Source organism: Dendropsophus ebraccatus, chromosome 4 (assembly GCF_027789765.1).
Source record: "Dendropsophus ebraccatus isolate aDenEbr1 chromosome 4, aDenEbr1.pat, whole genome shotgun sequence".
NCBI classification, from domain to species: Eukaryota; Metazoa; Chordata; class Amphibia; order Anura; family Hylidae; genus Dendropsophus; species Dendropsophus ebraccatus.
Genome location: NC_091457.1, coordinates 151,384,429 through 151,411,731, shown reverse-complemented (window position 1 = coordinate 151,411,731; position 27,303 = coordinate 151,384,429). Strand labels below are relative to the sequence as shown.

Sequence of the window (27,303 nt, the reverse complement as noted above, 5' to 3'; positions counted from 1 at the left end):
GAGGGGGAAGGTGGGAGGAGGGAGATTAGTCTGCAGCAGAGAGCAGAGAACAAAGGATTACACAGTGGGAGCTGTGTCAAAGCCGGTATTTAGAGGTCAGAGAGGTCAGTGCTGACTTCAGAGGAGATAGCCCGGTGATGTAGCTGTAAATTAACTCTTTGTTGTCCTGTTTTGGTGCCTCATCTCCCTCCACCCCTCCCCTCTCCATAGACAACCATGAAGACAGGGGGGAGAGCTTCAAACTGTTTTTTCATGATAAAAATGCATTTTTCGGCTAATAAACCCAATTACAAAGTTTATTAAAATCAACTTTATTATTGATTTCTGCAAAAAAATTTAAACGACAAGTACACTTTAAAGTCTTTGTGGCTCCATAGAAATTAATTATAACTGGCACAATAACTGGTAGTAGCCTTTGCCTTTGTAGCCTCACAGTTTTCACGACTTTTGACATCTAGATTTGCGTACATTAGTTTCATTTTCATCGATGCAAAAGTACAAAAGGAAAACTCACACGTTATCATATAAATTGCTCAAACGCACAAAGCGACATAGAAGATTGATTTCCCTGATCTCTTCTGTGTTGATAGCATACACTCCTTTTCAGCTGTGATTTATGAATGAGCGCCGAGTCCTATGGAGAAAATAATAAACTGAAATGGCGTCTTCTTTTTTTTTTTAACCATAAACAATAAAAAAAAAAAAAAATCTAATACTTTTCTCTGAAAATCAACTTAGTGTATTTTGAGTTCAAAGCTACGCTATGTAATAAAAATGAGTATTGGTGAGAGCTATTAGGAAGTTGCTGGCTTATAGCATCTATCTATAATTCTGATGGTGTATCTATGATTCATCATGGTGTATACAGAATTATATTTGTATTTTTCAATATTTTTTCGTTTTTGCTGATTAGATCTTTAATCTTTAATCTTTAATCGTTTTTTCCATGTGCTCAGCTCTAGAATGGACATGGCTGCTGGGACCATCTGGGCTGCTGCTCACTGTGCCCAATTGTAATAGACTAGAAGAGATTCTGATCAGTCTACTTAGTAAACTCATTTTTCTAGCCTTAAAATATGTTCACACTGAGTAAAAGCATCAGAATTCTGCGGTGAAGGTAACCGTTGTGGAATCCCGCCTGCCTCAGTGTCCCACAGTGTGTCTATGGGACGGCTCGCACGCCTGCCCTTCCGCCGCTCTCCACTCAAAGAATTGACATGTCAATGGGAGCAGAGGAGTGCAAGCCCTCCCATAGAGACACTGTGGGACACTCAGGCAGGTGGGATTCCACAGCAGTGAGCTCCACAGCGGACTTCCGACGCTTTTACTCAGTGTGAACATACCCTTAAAGGGGTTATCCAAATTTAGAAACACGTGGCATATTTTTTCATAAACAGTGGCACTCTTGCTCTCAGTTTGGATGTGGCTTTTCTAATTTCTAATCCTGGATAACCCCTTTAAGGCTATGTTCACACTGCGTACAATTCTGTCCGCAGTTCTTACGCCGCCGTACATGTGCAGCTGAAGCTACAGCCGTGGGAAAAATGACAGTTACATAGTACAGTTATGCTTCCCTAGCTTGTTTCGAAGCGATCTGAAACAGGTCATTTACTTGGAAATCTTCGCCCAGCCCAATAAAACTCACAGAACCTTTTGGATCAAAAAATCAAGTTCAATTTGACTGAAATAGTCAGGACCGCATGGAAATCCACAGACGTGTGTTCAAAAATTTCCATCCACAAACAATGGTCTTGTTCATTTTTCACGGCGGCGTATACAATCCGGTAGTAAGTTCATGCGTAGTGTGCACTGTGCGGCCGTATATCGTATACTTTCAAGCGAACGCATCAACCTTAAAACTACGTGCGTATATTCACGGTTCGCACTACGAGCGGAAATATACGTAGTGTGAACATAGCCCCAAGGTGACTATGCATTTTCAACAGAACAGTTATGTCGCCCATCTTCAACATACACATGAATGCCCGGGCAATCTTCACATTGTCTGGGGAGCACATAGAAGAGAACGGTAGTCTGATGCCCTTGCTCCTATTAAACGCTATCGGCATAATTTACTTTCAACATGGTGAAAGACAGCATTGAAAGCTGATTGTTGCCTTTTAACACTACCTATTACACCAAGCTGTTTATTGGCCATATTGGCTGATAATCGATATAGGGCCTTTAGACTTTTCCCCCATTAAGTGGCTATTTCTGTGTGTTTTCCCTATTAATGTAATTTTCTCTTGCCCTGGTTTACAGAAATATGTTCCTTCGCTTGCTTGAAAGAATTGTCATACAACGATTCACATGAAACACTTTAAATTACTTACCGCATTGTAAATGCAAGAATAGATTTTAGCGATGTTCCATTCTGAATTGTATTTGTGATAAGACACCAAAGTTATTTTCTCCTAACAAGTCTTATATTTCTTGTGTCTTACTGTGCATTGTAATGGTGAATTTATGTGGTGTAACTAGAATATGTAATGCTGCACAGACGGAAAAGTGAAGATATATATATATATATATATATATATATATATATATATATATATATATATTGCAGGATGACACAGGCGCAGGATCAGTGATAGCCGGGGACCCACCGCAACTCTCAGCACCAGAGTCACGCTCCAGTGCTGTGAGTTAACCCTTTACATACTGTGGGGCTCCAGACAGATAATTCTCCCTCTACAGGGGGAAAATTCTCTGTCCGGTGTCCATCAGGGCTCTGCGAAGTGATCGCAATTCCCCGATGGTAGCCATGGAAATTGGAAGCCTCATGCTTCCGGTTTCCTAGCTACGGAAGCCGGCGGGGGTCGGGAGGGAAGGCTGGGCGTGCGTTTGCTCTGTCCCCTCCCCGATCTCCTCTACTGCTGTTACAAGATAGTTACAGCAGCAGGGGACAGCGGGGAGGGGGCAGAAACAGGGACATCAACTTATGGGACCATTATGATCCCATAAGCTGATGTCCTAAAACAACCTGGGCATTGAGGAATCAATGACCCCAGGTCGTGAAATGGTTAATTAAAACTGAGTCTTAAACCAAATTAGTAGTTAAAATAAGTTTACTACATGGACTGTGGTTTTTTGGCAGTCTACTGTGTTCTGTAAGGAGTGAATGGAGCATGGGCCTATAGCTCAATTCATAAACGATTTCAGGGTTCCCCTTCTCGAGTCCGCAGGGGGGACTAAGTAGTTGTAAACTGGTGACAAGTGATGTTAGTGCTCTCACTGCTATTATTGAGCCCCTTAGAGTCCCCTCTACAGTGGATGGATAATTCTTATTCAACAGGACCAGAACTGGGCTGTTTTTCGAGTAGTACCCCTAAAGTTTTTCCTCACTTGTTTGGACAGGAATTCTTTCTATGCCATGACCTAGTTTTGGTAAAATTTCACTGAAATAAACAAGTTGGCCTTGGAGATGGGGATGATACTTGGAGATGATTTACAGTACACTACCACCCATGAAGAAAGCCTTGATTTACCTTTCAGAGACCATGTAGGGCTCACAAATTGCAGGCACAGGCCCCAGGCTATTTTGCCTTCTCCTGCACATAGTAGTTAAGCCCTGTTCCTCTTTCCATGCTCCTTCTCGGTGTCTTCATTGCTAAAGACGGAATTCCCCTAAAAGGCAGTATACAACAGACTGTAGTGAAGAAAGGCATGTAGGGGAAAAGACTATGGAGATTTTCTGGTCATTTTTCGAAAATTGACTGGTTTACAAGTATGTTAGGAACACACAGTACATACATCAAACATCAGTTCCTATTTAAAATCACCCAGTCCTGAAGTGTCCCCAATATATTCTGGTCTTCAAGAAGTTAAGAAGCGACCGCTTTCCCCTCAAAACAGAAGAATCAGGCACACTGATAACCAACATATTCAATTTTCTCCCCCAAGATCTGCAGTCAGAAAGAGTCAGGATACCTCCATATGTATTAGATTGTTGGCCGATCCTGCTAATATTTTGGGAACTTTTCAATATGTGCATTGTTCATAATCATTATCACATTGGTGATAGTGAACAAAGTCTTGTTTGTGAGCTTGAACTTCACTTATATAATGTGGAATAAGTTGTGCAAAGTTCTAATAAACAGGCTTTTATTTTTTTTATATCCCTTCTCTTTCAGGTCTTCGAATTCGGCTGTTCAACTTTTCCCTCAAACTTCTAAGCTGTATGTTGTATATAGTCCGCGTCCTGCTGGATAACTCCAACAGAAATAAAGGGACATGGTAATATAAATCTGAACCATGCAGAGTTGTGTAAATAACTGTGACTATCATAATGCTATTACCCTAATGATATCACTTAAGTAGTTTGGATCACTTGCTATGGTGGGAGCACAGGTTTTACTGGAATATAGGAAAGAATAAAGTGTGTGACAATCCCTCCTGCCGGGGGCTCTTTGTGATCAGCTGATTGTCAAGATAAGTTTCTAACAAGTAGGGATTATCCCTAGCGGGAAACTCCTTGAAGGGATTTACTTTATCCCTTAACATTTCTTTGCCATTGAATTAACCTACTGGAGTCAGTAGAATAGAGGACATATAATACCCACCGTCTCCAGCTCTCTTGCTTTCATTTGATTATTAACTCTTTCAGTAACTTTTTTTTTAGCCTTTTTTTTATTTCCAGCCCTCTACATTATTTTTTCCTCTCTCTTTTTTCTATGTAAGACACACTGATTATTACATCTACGGAAGCTTGCTGGATATAACATTAAAACACCCTTTTTGCAACATAGACTATTTTTCTAGAAAGATTTTCTGTGTTTTTTTTTTTTTTTTAGGTAAGTTGGAAATAGGACCATTATTCCTTTCATGACGATGGGTCATTGATTCCTCAATGCCCAGGTTGTTTTGAAGGCAGGAGAAAGGGCAGAGCTTGTGGCCGCTCGCCGACAGTGGTCGTGCACCTACTGCGACCACTTACCGACCTTCCCTCCCTCCTGTTTCCCATCAGCCTCTGTAGCCAGGACGCCATGGCTACCATCAGGCCTTTGTGATCACATCACAGAGCTCCGATGGTTATCAGACAGAGAATTCTCTCCCTCCGATGCTGACAGTTGCGGTCAGTCCCCAGTTATCACTGACAGCCAGGACCCACTGCGGATTACATGGGCGCAGCTTCTGCGCCTGTGTCATCCTTCATCGTAAATTAACATTGCTGCAGCCTCTGGCATAGGCTGAAGGGACATTAATTTACTGTGCAGCGGCGGGAGGGGAATAAACCAAAAGATCACTTGTAAAGTTAAAGGGTACTATGGACTAATTTTTTTTATATTTATATTGATGCCCATATGTACAAAATAAAAGCCTATTCTTACCTCACCGCGCTAACCTAGGGTCCTACCACTGTGTGTTTTGGTCCCCTGCTGAACACTGTCACCAAAACTTCTAAGACAAACTTTTCTTGGCAGTAACAAGTGGTGGATAATCCAAGCAGCCGCCTGAGGCCCAAGGCATCTGGGGAGCCCAAAGCCATAAAAAATGCCAACATCTGATTTCACTGCAGCTACACATCACTCAGTGGCCCTCCGGAAAATCTTCCGGTGGTCCCTCAAGTAATGTACAGCTGCAGTGACGGTGAGTGCAGTTTTTGGAGATCCACACCTTTTAATAATAATTAAAATAAATAAAACCTAATTTACATACCAAAAAAAGTTTTTAGATAAGGCAATGCAGAATTATACAAAGCAATATATTACTCAAATGTTTTCCTAACTAGGCAGCTAAACACCAGAAATGAAAAATGTCAAAAATTTACATACATTTTTTTAAGCAAAAGCACCAAATGTCAGCATGAAAACGATGTATAAACTGCATTATGTCTCATAAAAGCTTAAAAGCTTAAAATTATAGACCTGTAAAAGCAGTGCAACAACTTGTATTGCAATTACTTTTTCTAGATCTGTCCTTAGTGTTAAAATTGCCAGGTACACGGTATTCTTTTTCTGAGTCTGGTGGTTATATGGATTTATAGGTGACGGTTATCCGGTTGTGTAATTAATATTTATACTTGTGCAGATGACTGCGAGCAGTGTTCGTGTTCTCAGTTCTGTTACATAGCAGACTGTTATTTATTAAACACCTCTCAGTCACACCCCTCTCCCTAAACAAATAAAGAATACAGTATTAGAAATAAAAACATCAAGCCATGACATCAATGTTTTTCCATTAAAAAAAAAAAAAAATCAGCAATTTAAATTACAAAATAATACTAGTAATAAAAAAAAAAAAAAAACTGTATATGAATGGCATCTTCTAAGCCGTATGTGGTCAATAACATATACATTTTTGATACGTATCATGCATCTGGGACACGGCTGGAACCAGCACTTGTATTACTGATTGATGGTATTTGGTCAATATTTTCAGAACATTTTCAGACTTTCATAAAAACCTAATAATCAAGTTGTTAAAATATAAACAAGTCTTCAAAAATAGATGAAAATGAATGTGAGATTTATTCACTTCTACAATTTTATTCTAATAGGCATTTGAGAGTATATTTTTCTTCAGGGAAAAGAAGTATTAGGTTTTTAATTTATTTTGTCAAGATTTCTGTAGACCTTTAAAATTGCACAAAGTACTCGATTCGAGTAACGAACCCCTTTGAAATCAATAGGAGATTCCTGCATTTAACTAGATGCCCCTTGGTGCCTGGTTTACCTATTGCATTATTTTTTGTAATCTATGTACCATATTTTTGGGCGTATAAGGCGACTGGGTGTATAAGACGACCCTGACTTTCAAAAAGATTGTCAGGGGTTTGCCTTAAACTCTGGAAAATGTTAACCCCATGCCTACCAGGCAGGGGTTAACTGCAGCTAGATTTAAAAAAACAAACAAACAGTTAACTCACCTGGGGCCTGTTCCCGACTCCCGTGCACCTCCTGTTCCGTTCCCAGCACAGGCAGTGTGACGTACACTGAATGTGCTGGGGATCCTCAAAGCTCTCCCGAGCGTCTCATCGGAGAAGCTCGACTGCCGGGAAGAATGATAGAGGCTTTGGGTACTTCTGGAGCCTCTGTCATTCTTACAAAGCTCTACCGGCAGCCGAGTGTCTCCAAGCTTCTCCGATGAGACGCTCGGCTGCTCGGCAGAGCTTCGGGGATGCCCGATGCAGTCAGTGAACGTCACATTGCCTGCATCGGGAACGGGAAAGGAGGCACGGAGGCTGGGAACGGGCCCAGGTGAGTTAACTATTTGTTTTTTTATAGTGGTCACCCCATACGATGGGGATGCGGACATTTTTGAACTCCCCCACCTTATGGGATGACCATACCTGGTATATAAGACGACCCCCGACTACTAAGAAGATGTTTCAGGGTTAAAAAGTCATATTAAACGCTGGTGGTATATTGTGTTTAAACATCCCTTCAAGGGACAAAAAATCCAAAAGTTTTACCAAAAAAAAAAATGCAATAGATTACTTACTGCGGCAGGTGATTTAACGGATGGCCGAATGATTGTTCATCGCCAGTTATTGAAGGTGTATTATCACCTTTTCCAGAACACCATGAGGTGCTCGGTTGAGCATGCTTGCTTCACGCTAATAAGAAAGATAAAATAAAATAAAAAATAACTAGCAGGGAAGTGCCCAAGTCGTAGTGCTTAGATTTTGTGGTGCAGTGATAAAATGGGCAATGTCACTTTAATAAACCTTGCCATATTGTAGAGACATGTCAAGTTCTGATGTTTAGATCTCAACTGGTCGCTAAGTCATTGCGACTGCCTCAGTCTCACGCACAGACAGCGGCAAAGGTGGAATGTCCCTGGCTGCAGTTCTGCAATGATTTGCATACAATCTGTGATTTTTTTACATCGACTTTGCAGAAATCAGGGCATTATGACATTATCTATCCTGTACTATGACCACCTTGCTAGGGCTGCCATAGTTACCGGAGGGGGGTGGGGGAGACCTAGGCTTGGTGAACAACCCGGGCCTATGGTAAAGTAAATGACATCTGCCTTAGGTCATTTAGTGTACTCAGCTGTAGCTGTGTACAGGGGTGTGTACAGGGGCGTCCAAAGCAGGTGGCCAATCAACATTAATCCTTACTGGGCCAGTCTGTGCAGAGAAGAGGGACATCTGACATCACCTCTTGCTTCCCTGCATAAGACCAAATGGCCTTAGTGACAGGACCTTGGCTTCAGTTTTCAGTAAGTGAGATTTCTAGTGGCAATTTTTTTTTAAGCATTGTATTTTATAAAGAAAACAGGGGGGGGGGGGCAGATTAACTGCAAAAATGTAGAATATATCATCCCCCGCAAATGTAACATTATTTACTTATAATGACATTGCCCATTTAACTGTATAAATGTTGTAATCGATAACAAGTTATGCCATCTTCACAGTTGCCATAACAGATCATTGAGTACAGCTTGTTTTAATCAGGATGTACTAGCAGAACACAAGAGTGTTAATGTTACAGGGTTCCTTTTCATCCACAGATTTAAAAGCACGATTTTTACATTCATTGGGTTATATAGCACCTGTAGTAAAAAACAAACAAAAAAAAAAAACAACTTTTGACGTGGAAGAGAGACATGTCAAACCATTTTATCAGTCAAAGTCCAAGTATTCAGATCTTGACTGATCATTAGAATGAGTGGGGAGAGTAGGGTCCGCGTCCTAGACAGGCCCCATAGACTTACACTAAAAGGCCACAAGCACACATCTTTTTTTGGTCAGAATGCCGGATGTTATTTTGAAATAATGGCCGTTATTTAGACTCGAAATGATGTCCACCCCCACCCCCAAAAAAGTCAGTTGAATGGCCACAAAATAAAAAAAATATCTAGAAGTGAATGTGCCGGGTGCAGATTTTTCCCAGCTTATGTTCCCGATCATTCATTGTCTGAAGACTCAGACCCCGACTTATCAAAACTTTTGACGTGTCAATTTTTTTTTTTAAAGGGACAGTACTCATGTAATATTACTGACTTCTCTTGATTAACACACTATCAGGTTAATGCACTATTATTACATCTGTACAATAGTGATGAGCGAATAGTGAAATATTGGAATATTCGATATTCTTTCGAATATCTCCCCAGTATTTGAATATTCGATCCCATTAAAGTCTATGGGAACAAGTATACGTTTATTGAAAAACATCTATTCAACCACTTGGAGGAAAAAAACGGAAGTAGGGGGATTTGAACGCTTATCGAACATTTATTGAATATTCTGCGAACTATACGATAATATTCAATAGATCGAATACCTTACTATTCGATCGAATAGATATTCGCTCATCACTACTGTACAAATCAAATCAAGTTGTTCTACTGTAATTACAAAGATTTACAAACAAACTAAAGTTCAATGTAATATACTTTTTACTTTAGTGGTTGTATAACCCTTCCAATGTGCTGTATTACAGGTCTTCTATCATATGGGTGGAGAGGAGTTTGCCCCTGTGGGGATTACAGGTAACATTTATTCCTTTTCTATTATTTAAACACTTTTAGGCCAGATTGTTTAAAATCCATTTGTACATATTTTATTTTCAGCCTATATTGGTATTGGCCAAAATAAAAAAAAATCCTGTAAAGCAGTAGAAAAGTTATTATTATTTTTTTTTTATTTGTTACATTAGTACAATTCTTTTTTACGGCTACGCTCACACAGTGATTTTAAACGTCAATTATTTAACATATTTGGGCGGCCGTTAGTAGAATATTTAGACTGAATGATGGTCACTTTCAACACCCTTGTGGGTGTGGCTACTTTTAAACGTACAGTGGATATGTTGAAAAGATAGTAAAAGGACGACCAAAAGAAAAAAAAACCTGTTTGAACAGCTTAAAGCGACTCTGTACGCACAATCTGACCCCCCCCCCCAAAAAAAAAAAAAAAACAAAACACGTGTACCTTCGGATAGCTGCTTTTAATCCAAGATCTGTCCTTGGGTCCGTTCGGCAGGTGATGCAGTTATTGTCCTAAAAAACAACTTTTAAACTTGCAGCCCCCTTGCCCAACGGCTTAGAATATCAATGCCCTAACTTTGCACCACCCCTCCATCCCTCCTCCCTACCCTCTTCATCACTAGGAATGCCACTGGAACATTTTCTCCTGTCTAAACATTGCACAGGTGCCTTAACGATCCAGCCCATGTTCAGTATTTACACAGGTGAGGAATAGGAGACAATCTGCCTGGAGAATTCCTAATGATGAGGAGGACAGGGAGGAGGGACAGAGAGGGTTTGCCAGCCTAATGCATACACAATCCAAGTCCCAGCCATTGGGCATGGGGGCTGCAAGTTTAAAAGTTGTTTTTTAGGACAATAACTGCATCATCTGCCGAACGGACACCAGGACAGATCTTTGATTAAAAGCAGCTATCCGAAGGTACAAGAGGTTTGGGGTGGTCAGATTGTGAGTACAGAGTCGCTTTAAAATAATATGTCAACAGGCGTCCTGAACTTAAATTTGACTGCCGCTGCTGCACACAAAAATCAATGATAAATTTACTTTTTTTTAAAATGTACATTTATTTTACTGTGCTACCAATTGGTAAGAAAATGCCTTTGGGGCCATTTTAACACCAACATCTGATTTCCCCTGTAACTGAAGCTGACATGTTAGTCCAAGGTACATACGTCATTCAGTTCCCCAACACTAACTTTTGAGCTAATCTAGATCTACTCCAGCAGCTACCTAGTACCTGTCCATCACCAGAATGAGAATCAGGAAGCTACATGGTTCTTGCTGAGGTGTATACACAGCACTCAACAACGATAGAGAAGGCAGGGGCTATGAACCATTTCTGTCTTCTCTCCTGAGAGTAGTGATGAGCGAACGTGTTCCTAAATGTTCATATGTTCATACAAACATGCCGTTAATTGTTCGTGTTCGCTGATCACGAAAAATTTGTTTGATGATCGGTATGGTTAAAACGATCATTTTAGAACATTTTTGAACATTCAAATGTACACAACTGCATACATTTCCTCCCACCAATTTGAAGAGGAAATGAACGTATGGGTAAGGAAGTACACATCACGTAATGTAGTAGCCATTAGCCAGTTCACTGCTGGCATTACTGTGATTGGCTGTACGATTAGCGTTATTACGTACGTTACGTACATGCGATAAAAATGCGACGCTGAGGAGAATTTTCTCAAAGTCTTTCCTCATTTTTATGCCATTCAGTAGGGAGAGTGACACGAGCAGGGACAGCATCTGAATTTAGTTAGGCAGCAATATTCACAGTTGTAGTCAGTGTAGAGAGGGAGAACTGCACGAGTAGGGCTTAGAACGTTTCTGAAATTGACAGTGTAGGGAGGGCGACAGAATCCAGTGTTTTAGCACTATAAGGATTCATTTCTTAACCCTGTAGTGACCAGGTGTCCTCTGTGAAAAAAACTTAAGAACCAAACAGTCCTTTTTAGGACTTTATTTCCTTTTTAGGAAATTATATATATATAATTTTTCTGTCTGGCTCTGCTGTGTGCCAGTGATTGCAGAGTGTAATTCATATACACAGTAGTATATAAGTCATTGTGTATATACGCACGGGCAAATAAAAGATACGCTAATGCTATGTAATTGTATTTCTTTTACGTATTTTACGCTTTGCACCAGATAATCTGTGCATAATGTTTGTCAATGTTGGTTGAACACAAACAAATCACAATTTATTTATTTATTTTTTTTAATGTTCGTGTTCGGGATCCCTCATCACTACTGGAGAGTGCAGCTGTCACTGACAGCCAGCTCTTCTCTCCTGAGGAATAATAATCTCCACCACAGATTTATGAAAGGGTCTTCAAGATCATCCTCCCAGAGTAATTTGCTGACCAGTAGGACAATTAAAGTCTATGGGCAGTCATCAAGTGGTATAATTATACCATTCAGAAAAAATCTTAACAGCATAGTAAAGTATCCATCCCATAGATGCATACGGCAACAGAGTCACCCAATCAACATATGGATGACAACAAAGATATAATGAAAGAAAAAAGTTTAGAACAAATTAATATTTAGGCAAACTAACAAGGAACTCATCAGCATAATAATGTGGCTATCAATATAGTCTACAATATGGTTAAGATGAGGACCATGTTGAGCAGCAGACACACAAAGGACTCTGTCACCAAGTATGAAATCATTACAATTATAATAGAGTATAACGATGAGGCATGCTGGGCCGTTTCCAGCCTCACATTGCTTATATGTTCTTATCAGAAGCAAAAGATATATGATCCATTCTCTTACTGTTTTTATAATTACTTCTTATTAACATTCACTAAAGATTTGCCTAGGGAGCAGTGATCAGAACAGATGTACAATATTGTGTTGATTGAAACAAAACAAGAGGAAAATAGTGTTCCAATAACCACATTTTTTACAGTTCACAGATAAGGATGATTGAATTGATTAGGAAAAAAATAAATTAGAAAAAAAAAATCCACAATTTTTTTCTTTTACTTCAGTTGAATGTGTACAGGAGCAGGGGCATCTGTCAAAGACTGGAGTCCCTGCTCCTGCATGTACTGAGAAGCAGGTGTATATTATAGGGTGTAGGATTTCTTGGGAATGAAAGATGTGTCCTCTTTCATCTTATCTCTTATATGAATATATTCAGCGATACATGTAAGATTACCAGCCTTTCACCAAAACTTAAGGGTTCTCTGAATAAAGGCCTAATTACACCAAATGATTATCAGCCATACTTGGCCGATTACCGGCCATTCTGGTCGATAATTGTTTGGTGTAATAGTTAATGTTAAAAGACCATGAGGGTGTTACAACAGCTCGATCAGGTTAGCAAAGGTCTTCTGCTTGTCACTTCACGTAATAGAAGCGGCGGCAGCAGGCCGTCACTGACTCCATTGGACCACCTGACAATTTAAGGATCACCCGGGCAGCCCCTCCTGCAGTCCCTCCCACTCCTCACTCTGGGGAACGAAGAGTAAGTGAGCGCTGACCTGACAGGTCGTTGCTTGCTTCCTCCTCAATATAGGGCTGTGTAATATGGCCTTGAGTGAGTGTCCACTGCTAATAATCTGTCTATGCTGAAGTTAAAGGGGTGCTTTGGAGAAAAAAAAATCTTGTAAAATCAATGGGGTCAGAAAGTCATACAGATTTGTAAATTACTTCTATTTAAACAAACAAACAAACAAACAAACCTCAAGCCTTACAGAACTTATCAGTCAGGAACTGTCCAGAGCAGTAGCAAATGCCCATAGAAAACCTCTCCTGCTTTGGACAGTTCATGGCATGGACAGAGGTGGCTGCAGAGAGCACTGTGTCATAATACACAACTTCCTGCAGAGAATTCCTGCAGCTAAGTACTGTAAATGACTAGGGAGGGACGCTTCTCCAGTCATTGATTGGCTGAGCTGCCAGTCCATCAGCTGGCACAGGCATTTTCCCCTGAGTTGTGACCCCTAAGTTAGGACTCCCCCCCCCCCCCCCTCTGCCGGCTGCTCTTTTATGAAAATGTCCAGATTTCTGCTTTAATAATCATGATGACATTGTGTTCTTTCCAGAGATAAATGAAGATTTGTTATTTATTATTACTTAAATACTTAGATCAGTGTTCTACTGTTTTTCCCAGTAAAAAAAGGCATCCTCCTTAAATTAGACACCCCAACTAATCTACCAAGTAGCCCAAAGTTAGGCATCCCCAGAAAATAAGGTACCCCCACCCCGAAAGGCAGCCCCTAAAGTAAGGCCGTCCACCACTACCCGCCTCCGCTCACCCCCTCCCTCCCCATGATTGTCCCATGCCACTCACCAGTCTCCCCTCCCGTACCACTCACCAGTCTCCCCTCCCGTACCACTCACCAGTCTCCCCTCCCGTGCCACTCAGCCTTTCTCTCCCTCTCGTGCCACTCAGCCCTCCTCTCCCTCCTATGCCGCTCACCCCTCCTCTCCCTCCTGTGCCACTCAGCCCTCCTCTTCCTCTGTGCCGCTCACTCCACCTCTCCCTCCTGTTCCCTCAGCCCTCCGAATCCCCCCTGTGCCACTCAGCCCTCCTCTCCCTCCCATGCCACTTAGCCCTCCATCTCCCTTCGTATCACTCAGCCCTCCTCTCCCTTCATTCCACTCACCCCTCCTCTCCCTCGCATGCTACTTAGCCCTCCGTCTCCCTTCGTGCCCCTCAGCCCTCCTCTCCCTTCATGACACTCAGCCCTCCTCTCCCTCCTGTGCCGCTCAGCCCTCCTCTGCCTCCATGCCACTCACCTCTCCTCTCCCTTGTGTGCCGCTCATCCCTCCTTTCCCTACCATGCCACTTAGCCCTCCGTCTCCCTTTGTGCCCCTCAGCCCTCCTCTCCCTTCATGACACTCAGCCCTCCTCTCCCTCCTGTGCCACTCAGCCCTCCTCTCCCTCCGTGCCACTCACCTCTCCTCTCCCTCCCATGCCGCCTAGCCCTCCTCTCCCTTCTGTGCCACTCAGCCCTCCGTCTCCCTCCCATGCCACTCAGCCCTCCTATTCCCCGTGCCACTCACCCCTCCTCTCCCTCCCATGCCCTCAGCTATCCTTCTTCCTCCCGTGCTGCTCATTTCTCCATCTCCCTCTCATGCTGCTCCCGAGAAATAAGACACCCCCCAAAAATAAGACAGAGTGCCTCTTTGGGAACAAAAATTAATATAAGGCACTGTCTGTAGGCATGAATGTAGTTAAGTATTATTTTTCATCTTTCAAACAAATTCCTTATGGGCAGTAAAAATCTATGGACATATAAGATGTATACAGAAAAAAAGGGAAATTTTGGCAGCACATCTATGACTCTGTTCACACTGCAGGTTGCATGCTGCTTGTGGCTTAAGTACAGACAAAAAAACAAAAGGTGCAACAGCAACCCACAGGTGCAAGGGCTTACCGTATATACTCCTCCCAGCGTACACACTGTAAACACCTGCTCTGTAGATATTAAAAATTAAAAAAAAAAATATATATATATATATTTTTTTTTTAGAAAAGTGAGGATCTTAGCAAACTATTTGATCAAACAGAGTGTACCATGTCGCCTGTTGGCTTGCACTCCACCCATGTCCCAAGGCTGCTATAAAAGAGATCATTTGGTTCCTACCTGCCCAGTTGTAGGCTTATTCAGCCCAGGAGAGGCCATTGCTAGTGTGAAAATGCTAGAATAGGGACCATGTCTCGAGAACGCCTTAATGTGGCGACATGGTACACTCTGTTTGATCAAATAGTTTGCTAAGATCCTAACTTTTCTAAAAAAAAAAAATATATATATATATTTTTTTTTTTAATTTTTAATATCTACAGAGCAGGTGTTTACAGTGTGTACGCTGGGAGGAGTATATAAGATGTATACGTCATGAAAAATTTTATATGAACCGATCCTCATTTATAGTTAAAAATATTTCTAAATATAATGGGGACATTTCACACAACCATTGGGCAGTTCTAACACCTGTGGATATTCCAGCTAGAATAACTAAACTGTGGCAAATTTCTTAAACTTTTTTTTGTTTCACACTGTTATTTGCATTCACTTAACTTTTTTTTTCCTTTCAAGAAACCTTTGCATTTAAGAAAGAAGAAAAATGACATTCATATAAGATTAGTAAAATAATAAAGCGGGTAGAAATGCCATCATTAGTGTCATTCATTATTTTATTACAATAATTTGAAAGAAATTTTCTTTGACGGATTAAACATGTGCTGTGTAACCTTTAGCTGTTAACAAAATCCTGTAACAAATTAGAAGTCATCAAACTGCTAGACGGTTCAGCTTTGAGACGGAGGGGCACAGAATCTGGTGACATTAACTCTTCTAAAACTCAGGTTTCAGGCAGGTAGGAGATGTTTTAGCCATTAGCAAAGCTGCGGCCATTGTATGTGTAATTTATTCCTGATATTATTATAGCTTTTGTCTATCATGTCCTAATGAACTGATTATACATGCAGAACCAGAAATAAATAAATATCTGATATACTGTTTTCAGGATAAAGGGCCCATCTGGAGGCTTCCAGAATGTTCTCTTACTCATTACTCATTGTCTTTTTTTTTTTTTTCTTGGTTCAAATTTTAAAACTGAATAGGACTGAAATGTGGTGATTAAATTGCTGATTTGGGATTTGAGTGTTTGGAGTTCTGGTTCTTCTTGATCCCTGATGAGTCAGTGCTTTGTGAGAAAAGTTATGCAAATCAGATCTCCTAAATGAGAAAAAAAAAGTGTAGCACTCACCATCTGCAGTGTTAGGACATATTAGAATTCAGGTCAAAATATTCACATTTTTTACCTAATTTTTTAATAAATCCCAACACTGAGTAAACAGTATGTTGTGGACTTCAAGCTGGGAGCCAAGAACACAGGACAAGTAAGGCCCTAACGCTGGCACCTGCCCTGCTGTCCCTTCCTTTTGGAGTGATCGGCTTCTTAGCAGGCCGGCCCTGACCTAAAGACTGGTCGCTGTTCTAGTATAAGTGGAACACAGAGACAAGGACAAGACAAGCAAGCAAGGAGACATTATAGTGGTAGTTGTTTTATGGAGGCAGAGACTCCTGCCCCCAACAATACACAAAACATTATTTCAGACACCTGTGCCGTGGCAAGATCAATGAACGGCTGCGCCAGAGCACCCCATGCAACTGACCATCATCACGGACGGCGTTGTTGTGTTTCCCGCAACAAGCTGGATCGGTTGCCAGGGACAATGTTGGCATCAACAGGTGGCTGGCCCGACGATCTGGCAGTGCCGGGAGCCAAGCTTGAGGGCCAGCTCCTGACAATAAAACCAATTTCACACATAACTGATCCGCTGTGGCTCTCTTGCCTGTCATTTTCAATCAAATTACATGCTTGCAGCGGGATTGACATCCGGCTCCGAGTATGTAAGTTACAGCCCCTTAACCCCCGCTGGCTGAAGCATACATTACTTGCTTGTTGCTGCAGCTTTCTTTGGGGGCTCCTGGGTCTGGATGTCCCATTCAGCCAATCGGTTTCTGTGGCGGGGCAGCACACTGATTGGCTGAGAGGGACGTCCGGCCAGGAACCCCCGAAGCAAGTCAGAGTGCAAAGCAGGTAATATATGATCCAGACAGTGGGTGGTTTAGGGGGCTGTCTTTTACATACTCGCATTGGAATGTATGATCAACCCTGATATAGTAAGAACTCTGATCATGATTTGAGAATGGCAAAAAGCTGTTTCTTTAGTACCTTTCTTCTTTAGTATCTACCCCGGATGATGTGGCTGATATGTGATCACCAATGATTTCTGCCCATCCAACCAAGCTTGAGTTCTCCTTATACCTAAAATGAGAGAGATCTATCTGTTGCGGCTTGTGAAGGACTGAGAAGAAGCTATTGTTGATGACTCGTGGTTTAAGTAGCATAAAAGTGAGGACAGCCTTTGAAGGATTTATAAGACATCTAACACACATCCGTAGAATTAAACAGGATGAGTGTTAAGTAAACTTGACAAACTCATTTGACTCACAACCCGAACACTCTGCATTTGACTCCCAGCGACTGGAAAAGTTGGATGCCCTCCCAGGATTAAGTTTCATGCCTAATTCATATGTTCTCCTTAGAGATAAGCCACTGCCAGATGTGAGGTGATGGCTTAGGGCCCTATTACACAAAGCGATAATCGGCCAAATCGGGCCAATTCGGCCGATTATCACTCAGTGTAATAGAGACAGCGATCAGACGATGACAACGATTATCAGCTGATCGTTGGTTTAGGTTTGGACCTAAAATCACCAGGCGCACGATGTCCATATAGCCCTTACTGTCCAATTATCGGGCCATCTTATAGGTCCAGTAAACGAGCGCCAATCGAGCAGATCAGCGCCCTTTTACTAAGATGATCGGGCCGTAGTCGGTCCATGTAATAGATGTAATAGATAGTGGTCAGCACTCCGACAGGTAGCGGTGCCTGGGCCAAGGCACAGTACAATGGAAGAAATTCCCGGCACTCACCAATCCTCTGCAAAGTGATTTATTTACATACGTGTCAGAAGTCCAAATACAGACAGACAGGTAGGACGCGTTTGTGGCCTTTCTCAACAAGTCTTTTTAAGAAAGGCCACATGCCGAAACGCATCCTACCTGTCTGTGTGTATTTGGACTTCTGACACTTATGTAAATAAATCACATTGCAGATGATCGGTGAGTGACGGGAATTTTTTCCGTTGGTCCATGTAATAGGGCCCCTTAGCCTTCTTTTCCATTTAATATCTAAGCCTGCCTGGATTAACCATACTTCTATATACACTCTACAGATGGGGTTGAGAAGAATAGCTGCTGGCCAAATGAGTGTTTTCCCACAGTAATGAAGGTGTATGGGCACCTCCATGGATTTTCTTAGAAAGTTCCAAGATACAGTATTGGAATTTTTTTTTTTCCGTGCTTTTGTGCTGTTTCTTTGTCTCTTCATTTATCTTCCTTGTTGTTATCAGTATTGTCACTTTTATAACTATCTGTCCTCTCAGGTGACGGTGGCTCTCATCAGCCTTTTAGAAACAATCCTGCTTAGTTACCTCAGCTACAAGGTAAGTGATATTTATTATGTACTATACCGCCCTAATCTGAACGATCTACTGGCGTGATGCCGCGCGTCTCCAACCCTGAGCATAATGCCAATAAGGAAAACAAACATTTCCATCTATTTTAATGAGTCGCTTCGAACACTCGGTTAACTTTATTTCCAGTATGAGACATTTTGTTGAAAGTGAGAAAGAAAGAAGCTTTTACAAAAAGCACTAAAGAGGTGGGAAATGCTTCCCTGGATGACTCATTATCTCAGGTAGATTACTGTATATCCATTGTAAAAACAAACAAAAAAACTAAACGAAAACCCTCTAACAAACAGAGAACTGACATGTTATATTGAGGTAGTGTGGTAGTGTTTTGTATCAGTACATTAGTTAGATTATCTCCTATACACTGGGGGAACGTATTCTAGGGAGAACTCTGATGTCCAGGATGAAACAATTAATGTCTTATCCGCAGGATATAGTGTCCAGCAGCAACTACAAAGGGTCTCATTTTTTATCCCTGCAATAGGCTTTCCTATATCCACAACATATGTCACTGCCTATACTACTGATTTGTGCAGCACAGAACTGGAAATGACATCTGTGGATAACAGATAGATAGATAGATAGATAGATGACAGATAGATAGATAGATAGATAGATAGATAGATAGATAGATATTGTAAAAAGGTCTATAACTACTGTATGTACCGTATGTCCAGTGGCGTGCTACCGTATAGAATAGAAGAACATCACTAATGTTAATTGTACGCTACAATATGTAGAGAAATAACTTTTGATGTGACTGATTTTAATTTTTTTTTTTTTGTTCTCTTCATAGGGAAATATTTGGGAACAGATTTTGCGAATACCTTTCCTATTGGAAATTATTAACACTGTCCCGTTCATTATAACAGTAAGTATTTACTATTGCTGTACATTATACATTTACTTTCATTTCACATGGTTTAAGGGTATGTGCACACTACGGTATGGAGACGGATAACCCGTCGCACATTCCGTAGCTCGCTCCCGCCCGCGGAATGTGGCTGGCGTGGGCGTCTCTGTCCATGCCATAGACTCCATTCTATTCACGGGCGGATTCCGTCTGACTGAGGTATACTGCTTAACTCCATGCAGTCTGATCTTCTGATAGAGTCTGCAGCAGGAGATTGCAGATTAAACTGATGCCTGCAATGCTATGGCATAGCAGTGACCAGTGTATGAAATCTAATGTAATAATGTAAAAGTCCCCTAAGGGGACTTAAAAAGTGTAAAAAAAAAATAAAAATAATGTCCTAAAGCCCCTCCCCTAATAAAAGTGAAAATCACCCCCTTCCCATTTTATATATAAAACACATAAAAATATTAAAGTTAATTAACATATAATATACCGTAGCGTATGTAATCGTCCGATCTACTAAAATAAATCAATATTTTTCCCACACGGTGAATGGAGTGAACAAAAAGCGGTAAAAAAAAAAGCAGGGATTGCTTTATTAAATTACATTTTATGTATATAAAAAAAGAGGGATCAATACTTTTGATGTAAAAAAAAAATTACTAATAAAAACTAGAGATCATGGCGCAAAAAAAACTGCTAATACAAATAGTAAAACGTTAGAAAACCTTGCAACGCTAGTAAACCTGCATATCGCTGTGTTCAGACTGACCTATATAATAAAGAAAGAATCTCAGTTTTACCGTAAACTGCATTACATAAACATGGAACCCTCCCCCCCCCCCAAAAAAAAAAAAAAAAAAAGGGAAATCACATTTTTTGACCCAAATTCACTCCATAAATGAACTTTTGGGGGTTCCATCATTCATTTTATGGCACATTGAAAGGGGCCATTACAAAGTACACCTGTTCCTGAAAAAAAACCAAGCCCTCACCTGGCCCTGTAGATGGAAAAATTAAAGAGTTATGGGTCTTAGAAGGTGAGTAGGAAAAAACGAAAACGTAAAAGTGACAAATGGCCCGGTCCTTAAGGGGTTAATTTCTTCCAAGTATACTCGAAAGCAACATGTCAGTAATTCCAACTGTTTACAAAATAGCTATTATGATGTACAGTGGTGCTTTGGATTCCGAGTATAATTCGTTCCGAGTCCGTGCTTGTAAGAGGGGTTACAGCTATGAAGAGATTACTCCCACAGTCCTGTCCCCTGATGCAAGCCTTAGCCTGAAGCGGATCTGCTATGATTTGGAAGATGAAGGAGACTTCCTGGGTCAGAGTACAGTGCTGTAGACCCCGCTATGCAGACCATGCCCCTCCCCCACTCCTCTCCACCCAGCACAGGGAGCTCTTAAACCAAAGCAATGCTCTTAAACCAAGTCACAATTTTTAAAAAAAGGGGAGCTCTTAAACCAAAACGCTCTTAAACCAAGTTACTCTTAAACCAAGGTACCACTGTATATTATATTGTGTAGTTAAAATGTATAGCATGTAATATATAGTATATACTATGTATAAATGTCCGCAGCACTTTACAGAGATTGTCATCACAAGAAAAGATAAGGGTGGGTGGTAAATGAAGTCACATGAAACTGTTTTGGTTGCTACATGTAAATCAGTACAACTAGATAGGAGATGTAGCTTCATGTCCAGTGCCGCACCCAGATCTTCCTACCTTCTGCACGAGAGGAATATTTTAAAGTTGCATTTTTTGTTGTTGTTGCAAGCCATGGGATTCTTACATCAAGTGATTCAAGGATTTCTATATTGAAAAATGTGAGAGAAAGGACATTTTTTTCATAAACACTGAAAGAAAACATGGTAAAAAAAATAAAAATAAAATAAAACTAAGCATTATTGTAAGTAAAGTGATTTCTATTTCCCCACTGACCCTTACTTAACATTTAGACGCAAAGTTAAAGAGGTTGTCCAGGAAAAATTCTCTTTTCTCCTATCCACCCTGACGGCTCCGTTATGAATAGAGCCGCGGGTCCAGAACGGGACTTGTGGCTCTCTTCATTCCTATGGAGCGGTTGGTAAGAGCTATTCTGTGGATGGGTAAAGTATTTTTTTTCCCTTGAAAACCTCTTTATGGTGCGTTCACACCTACAGGATCTGCAGCTGATTTTCTGCAGCAGATTTCATTTAAATAACTGAACACAGCATCAAATCTGCTGCAGATCTGCTGCAGATCCTGTAGGTGTGAACGCACCCTTACTAACTGCGTTCACACTATGTATATTTCAGTCAGTATATGTATATTTCAGTCAGTATATTTCAGTCAGTATTGCAACCAAAACCAGGAGTGGATTAAAAACACAGAAAGGCTATGATCACATAATGTTGAAATTGAGTGGATGGCCGCCATTTAATGGCAAATATTTGCTGTTATTTTAAAACAACGGCTGTTGTATTGAAATAATGGCAGTTATTTATTGTTATATGGCGGCCATCTACTCAATTTCATCATTGTGTGAACAGAGCCTTTCTGTGTTTTTAATCCACTCCTGGTTTTGGTTGCAATACTGACTGAAATATACGTAGTGTGAACGCAGCCTAGCTAAGGTGAATTTAACAAACATTCAAATCCGCTGAATCCGCAGCAGGATCTAAGATGAGCAAACAGTAAGTAACACACAATAAACACTATGTTACAGTGACATAGAATGCACGTTCAGAAAACCTTGCTCCAGTACTGGTCCAGATTTGGCCAGGAGTAGAGAGGAGTACCACTTGAGCATGCTTGAAAACCAGTGGCTGAAGAAGTTGTATGCAGCCCTGGGGAGTCCTAGAAACAAGGATACAGCCATAGGCTATGAGCACATACTGTCAAATGCTGTCAGAAACTGTGCCTGTGTCATCCGTGGTGGGACCCGGATGTCAGTGAAAGCAAGGGGCCCACCATGCTCTGATGCTGACAATTAACCCTATAGATAATGCAGTTGGCAGGACCCCAGAATCCATAGGGCTTCAGACAGAGAATTCTCCCTCTACAGATGTGATCGCGGATCCCCAGCGGTAGCCTTGGACACCGAAAGCCTCAGACTTCCGGTATCTTGGTTAAGGAGGCCGGCAGAGAAGGGATGGAGGTAAGGCCGGCGCACAGCTGCGAGCTCTTCTCCCTCCCCTGCCGCTTTTACAAGCTTCTAACAGCGGCAGGGGACAGGGGAGAGGGGCGCATCATTTTGAAATCCAAAACGACTTGGGCATTAAAGGGGTCACTTTCCCTCTACTGTTGTCTCCAGTTTGGGTGGGTTTTGAAACTCAGTTCCATTGAAGTAAATGGAGCTTAATTGCAAACTGCACCTGAAGTGGAGACAACAGTAGGGGGAAAAGTGGCCATGTTTTTGTAGCACTGGATAATCCCTTTAAGGAATCAATGACCCATGGTCGTGAAAGAGCCGTGAAACGGCTGTTATTTTATAACAAGAGTTCTTTGCTGTTAAATGACGCCCATCCCCCCCAAAAAAAAAACGTCCGTCATTTTGACGATGTGTGAACATAGCCATAGGATGAATCCACCTGTTCCAGGACTCTCTAGGCTGCATCCTACTTCTTCAGCCACCGGTATTGATACACCGCACAATCGGACTGGAGCATGCTGCAGTTGTGCTAATTTCCAGGCAGGAGTGAACAGTCTCTTTATTTACGTATGTAGCGCTTATTGCTTTTATATTCGACACATTATACCAGCAGCGAGAATTCTTGATCTAATATGCAGAAAATAGAAGCAATAAACAAGACATAAATAAAGAGAAAACTATGTGATAATTACATTACGGCCTTATTGTATTCTAGTTATGTTATTTTTTTTATGTTTGTACGATACACTCACTTGGCATACATATGTTTTATTTTATTTTTCAAGTTCCTTGTTACTTTTGCCGAAATCCATGCATCTCTCACATACAGTATGAGGTCCGTGTCAACAACTATAAAAAACACCATTTCTCTCTTTAATCCAACAGGCGCCAGTAAAACGCTGCACGGAGTCTCCGAGTAATTCTACTGCCTCTGGCTACTTATCTCTTCAAGTTTATTTTATATATATATATTTTTTTAACTTACTACTTTAATTACCAGGCTTGTGTAACCCCCCGGCTACTCAAAATTACTTCTATGTTGGAAACTATCGCTCTCATTTACCAGAGCTACAAACCAATTTTATTTATATATGTCCAAATCCGAGGTGTTAGAGACTGCTGTGAGCTGAGATTGTAAATTGACAACGCTGTAAAAGTTGCACTTTTCAAAAAGTATCATAAAACATTAAAATGTCGGCGCAATAAAAAACTAGGCTGTTTTTTTTTACTGTCAGTTAGATTTCAATAAGGCAGAAAAGAAAAAGCTTTGAAGTTACTGATGTTCTACTTTTCTGGGGCACCCGAATGTTAAAGTCCAGAGGAACCAAGAAATTCCGCAATGAGCCTAATTGTTTTGGACTAAAAAAGAAATATTATTCGTTGTAACATCAAAAATTAGCAAAAACTAAAGAAACGTATATAGTTTCCATCTCTTCAGGTCCAAATAAAATTACAAACAGCAACAGTAGATAGACTTGAGCCGAGTATACAATAGATTACAGGGGTACTCCAAATCCACTACTAAAATCCACTACTAAAATTATTCAGATTTGCAAAAAAAAATAAAAATCTTGAGCCTTTCAGTACTTATCAGCTGTTGTATGTCCTGCAGGAAGTGGTGTATTCTATCCAGTCTGAGGGTATGTGCACACTGCTAAAAAGTGACGGACAGTCCGTCGTTTAATCCGCCGCTTGCGTGCTAGTCTTAGCCCGTGTCATAGACTCCATTCTATGCACGGGCGGATTCCTTCCTCTGTCCAAAGAATGAACATCATTTGGCAGGACGTGGGGGCGGCAGTGATCTGGCAGTCCGGGATGGCAGAGAAGTGAGTAGGAAGTGCAGCGGCGGGGGAGGCTTGGGGGTTGCTGATGGGGACCAGGAGGCTACCGTGTGCGGCGGCAGCGCTGGCTGTGCAGCAGGTGTGGGGTGGGTGGGGGGTTGGTCATGGGGACCAGATCTGGAAGGTTACCGGTGGCGGCAGGTGCTGGGTGAGTGGGGGGATGTCGGCTGAGTGGGGGCTTTGTGCTGGGGATTTCTCTGGTACTACATACTATGAGCAGATGATGGTAGTAGTAGTAGTGTCTATCTGTCCCACTGCACCAAGCAGGGAGGGAGGCAGGAGGTAGTTAGATGCACCGGCACCTCTTTGCTTCCCTGTTCGGTGCCCTCTATTTGGGGAGCAAGTGTCCTTGCTCCCCAAATTATTCCACCCACATAGTCCAATAATAAAGTGTAGTTTTTTACAGTACATTACATACACCATTTACTTCAATACAGTCTATAGACTTCTACATATACTGTGCCCCCTGCTGGACACTCCATTGGAATTACAAATGATTTGTGATGTTAAGGTTTTTGAGAGAATTTGAACTCTACATGATCTACTAAATTAAGGGAAATAGCCCTATATGCGCATTTCCCATAATTTATGTACATTAGGAATTTGTCTAATTTTCCATAAGTAATAACATATTAAAAAGTACTTGACCCTTTGGCATACTTGACCTTCAAAGATCCTTGCAATATGAATAGTAATTATTAGCCAAGTCATAGACTCTACCAGAAGGTAAAGTAATGCATCTGAAGACACAGTTTTGAGGTTCTTATCAGGGTGGTGATTGGCTGGTTATCGTAGAGACCTTTGGCATAGGACCAAGGAGGCTGAATGTGGAGGCTTAAATACAGTAGGCCATGCAATGCTCTATTACAAAATGTATGCCAAGTTATTCTCCACCAAAAGCAAATTAACTTTTTCCCAGCTACCACCTAAGGGAGAACATTAGATAAGCCAAAATCTCTCATAGAAGGAAAAGTTGCCCATGTGTAGGCAGCTGTTTCTCAGGGTGGGGGTCTCATCAACAAGACCACCAGTCTTTTACCAGTTTGACCTTAGAGTCGCTTATTCTGTAAACAGCGAATACAATGGGTTAAAGCTTTCTTACATTTTAACAATTTTCTCGACAGTAATTTTATTTTTGTTTCACACAAATGTCCATTTCTGTAAAGGCATTAAGCCCTGACAAGTAGAAACACAGCTATTATAAAGTCTCTTGTAAGTGTTATAGCCAACCTCAGGGCATGAACTGGTGACCTTCCATTTCTAACAACAGAAGGTACACACCAACATATTACATAAAGTTTATAGCATATTGTAAAGAAATGCCAAGCCTGTTCATCAAAAATATCCTTGGGTTAAACGGGTGGAAGAGGTCATAATAACAAAGCAAAACACCAAAAATATTTTCCTTCTGGATAGAGTGTCAGTAAAATACTGGAGGTGGAGGGGAGCTAAGAATTCAACCAAAAAGGTCTGACAGCACAACACTGTACTACAAAATAAACTAACTAAAATAAATCAGTGCTCAGATGTAGTAGTTTAAGATGACTTATAATAATCCTTGTTTATTGAACACGATCGATATGGTGTGAAGATATAATATTGAACAGCTATAAAACATTTAAAGGGATCAAAGTAAGTTACAGGCTGTCCCCTTAGGTATTTTTAGCAATATACCATAGAACAAGAAAATGCACCATTAATCTTTTATACCAATTTATTTCACAGTTTTTTCTTTGTATTGGCTCGGTGGAGCTCACGTACATGATTGGTTTCTTATTTTACTGTAGCTGGGTTCACACACTGTATACTTCAGGCAGTATTTGGTCCTCAAGTCAGGTCCTCATAGCAACCAAAACCAGGAGTGGATTGAAAACACAGAAAGGCTCTGTTCACACAATGGTGAAATTGAGTGGATGGCCGTCATATAACGGTAAATAACTGCCATCATTTCAATATAACAGCCGTTGTTTTAAAATAACAGCAAAAATTTGCCATTAAATGACGGCCATCCACTCAATTACAACATTATGTGAACATAGCCTTTCTGTGTTTTCAATCCACTCCTGGTTTTGGTTGCTATACAGCCTCACAAATACAGCCTCAAATATACATAGTGTGAACCCAGCCTTAGTAAAGCCGTAACTTCTTGTGTTAAATGCCTCCATTTAATATTTTTTACAAACATTTTTGAAATAGATTAAAGGTTTCATGAAGAATTGTTTTCTAGCCTAGGGAGGTCTACAAATGGAGGATTTATACACATCTTATTTAATTCAATACTAAATTTTTTTTCAGTAAGCTCCTAAGCTCCCCCTAATGTTGCCTTTAGGCCACCGTAATTCTAACATTTAATAGTATGAAGAAGAGCAGAAGAGCTGGAATTGTGTACAGTACTAGAACACTGAAAATCTTACCATGAAAATATATCCACGTGGTTGTAAATACTTTCGGTCAAAGTATTTTAGGAGTGATACGTTTATTGACCTACAAAATTTTTTTTTGAATCGTAAGCTTTCAGGATTCTCCTGATTCTAACAATTTTTTTGTTGCCCAGTAAAGTTATCACTTCTAAAATGTCTGACTTGTGGAAAAAAGACACTGCTACCTCCACCGCTCACCATAGCAAGCCACAGTATGGGAGGAATGTAGTCACAGAGTCGGCAAGCCCTTCCGTTGGATCAAAGCAGTACACACCGGGGGGTGCAAAGACCATAGACAAGATAAATGTTAGTGTGGAGATCAAAAATAGTAGTAGCTTTGATCAAAAATATTTACCACCACGTGGATTTTTTGGGCTAACATGATATCACACTATGTTTTCCAATGAAAATGTATAAAATTATTGGATCAAATTTTAAGATTTAGGATAACTTTTTAGAATACTTTTACACTTTAGTACCGATTTTGTAGGGAGCCCAATAGTCGTTTCTGTAATATGCATCC

The 27,303-nt window shown here is 40.9% G+C and overlaps 1 protein-coding gene across 5 annotated transcripts in view; it reads left to right on the top strand.

Annotated features, from left to right (window-relative positions):
• KCNT2 (potassium sodium-activated channel subfamily T member 2) overlaps window positions 1-27,303 on the top strand; it is a 389,104-nt gene that overhangs the window by 160,515 nt on the left and 201,286 nt on the right. For all 5 annotated transcript variants that reach the window (XM_069968986.1, XM_069968985.1, XM_069968983.1 and 2 more), the window contains exons 3-6: window positions 4,137-4,239; window positions 9,399-9,447; window positions 18,436-18,495; window positions 19,322-19,396. In XM_069968986.1, coding sequence (XP_069825087.1) covers window positions 4,137-4,239; window positions 9,399-9,447; window positions 18,436-18,495; window positions 19,322-19,396 — 287 coding nt within the window. The remainder of the gene's footprint in view (window positions 1-4,136; window positions 4,240-9,398; window positions 9,448-18,435; window positions 18,496-19,321; window positions 19,397-27,303) is intronic.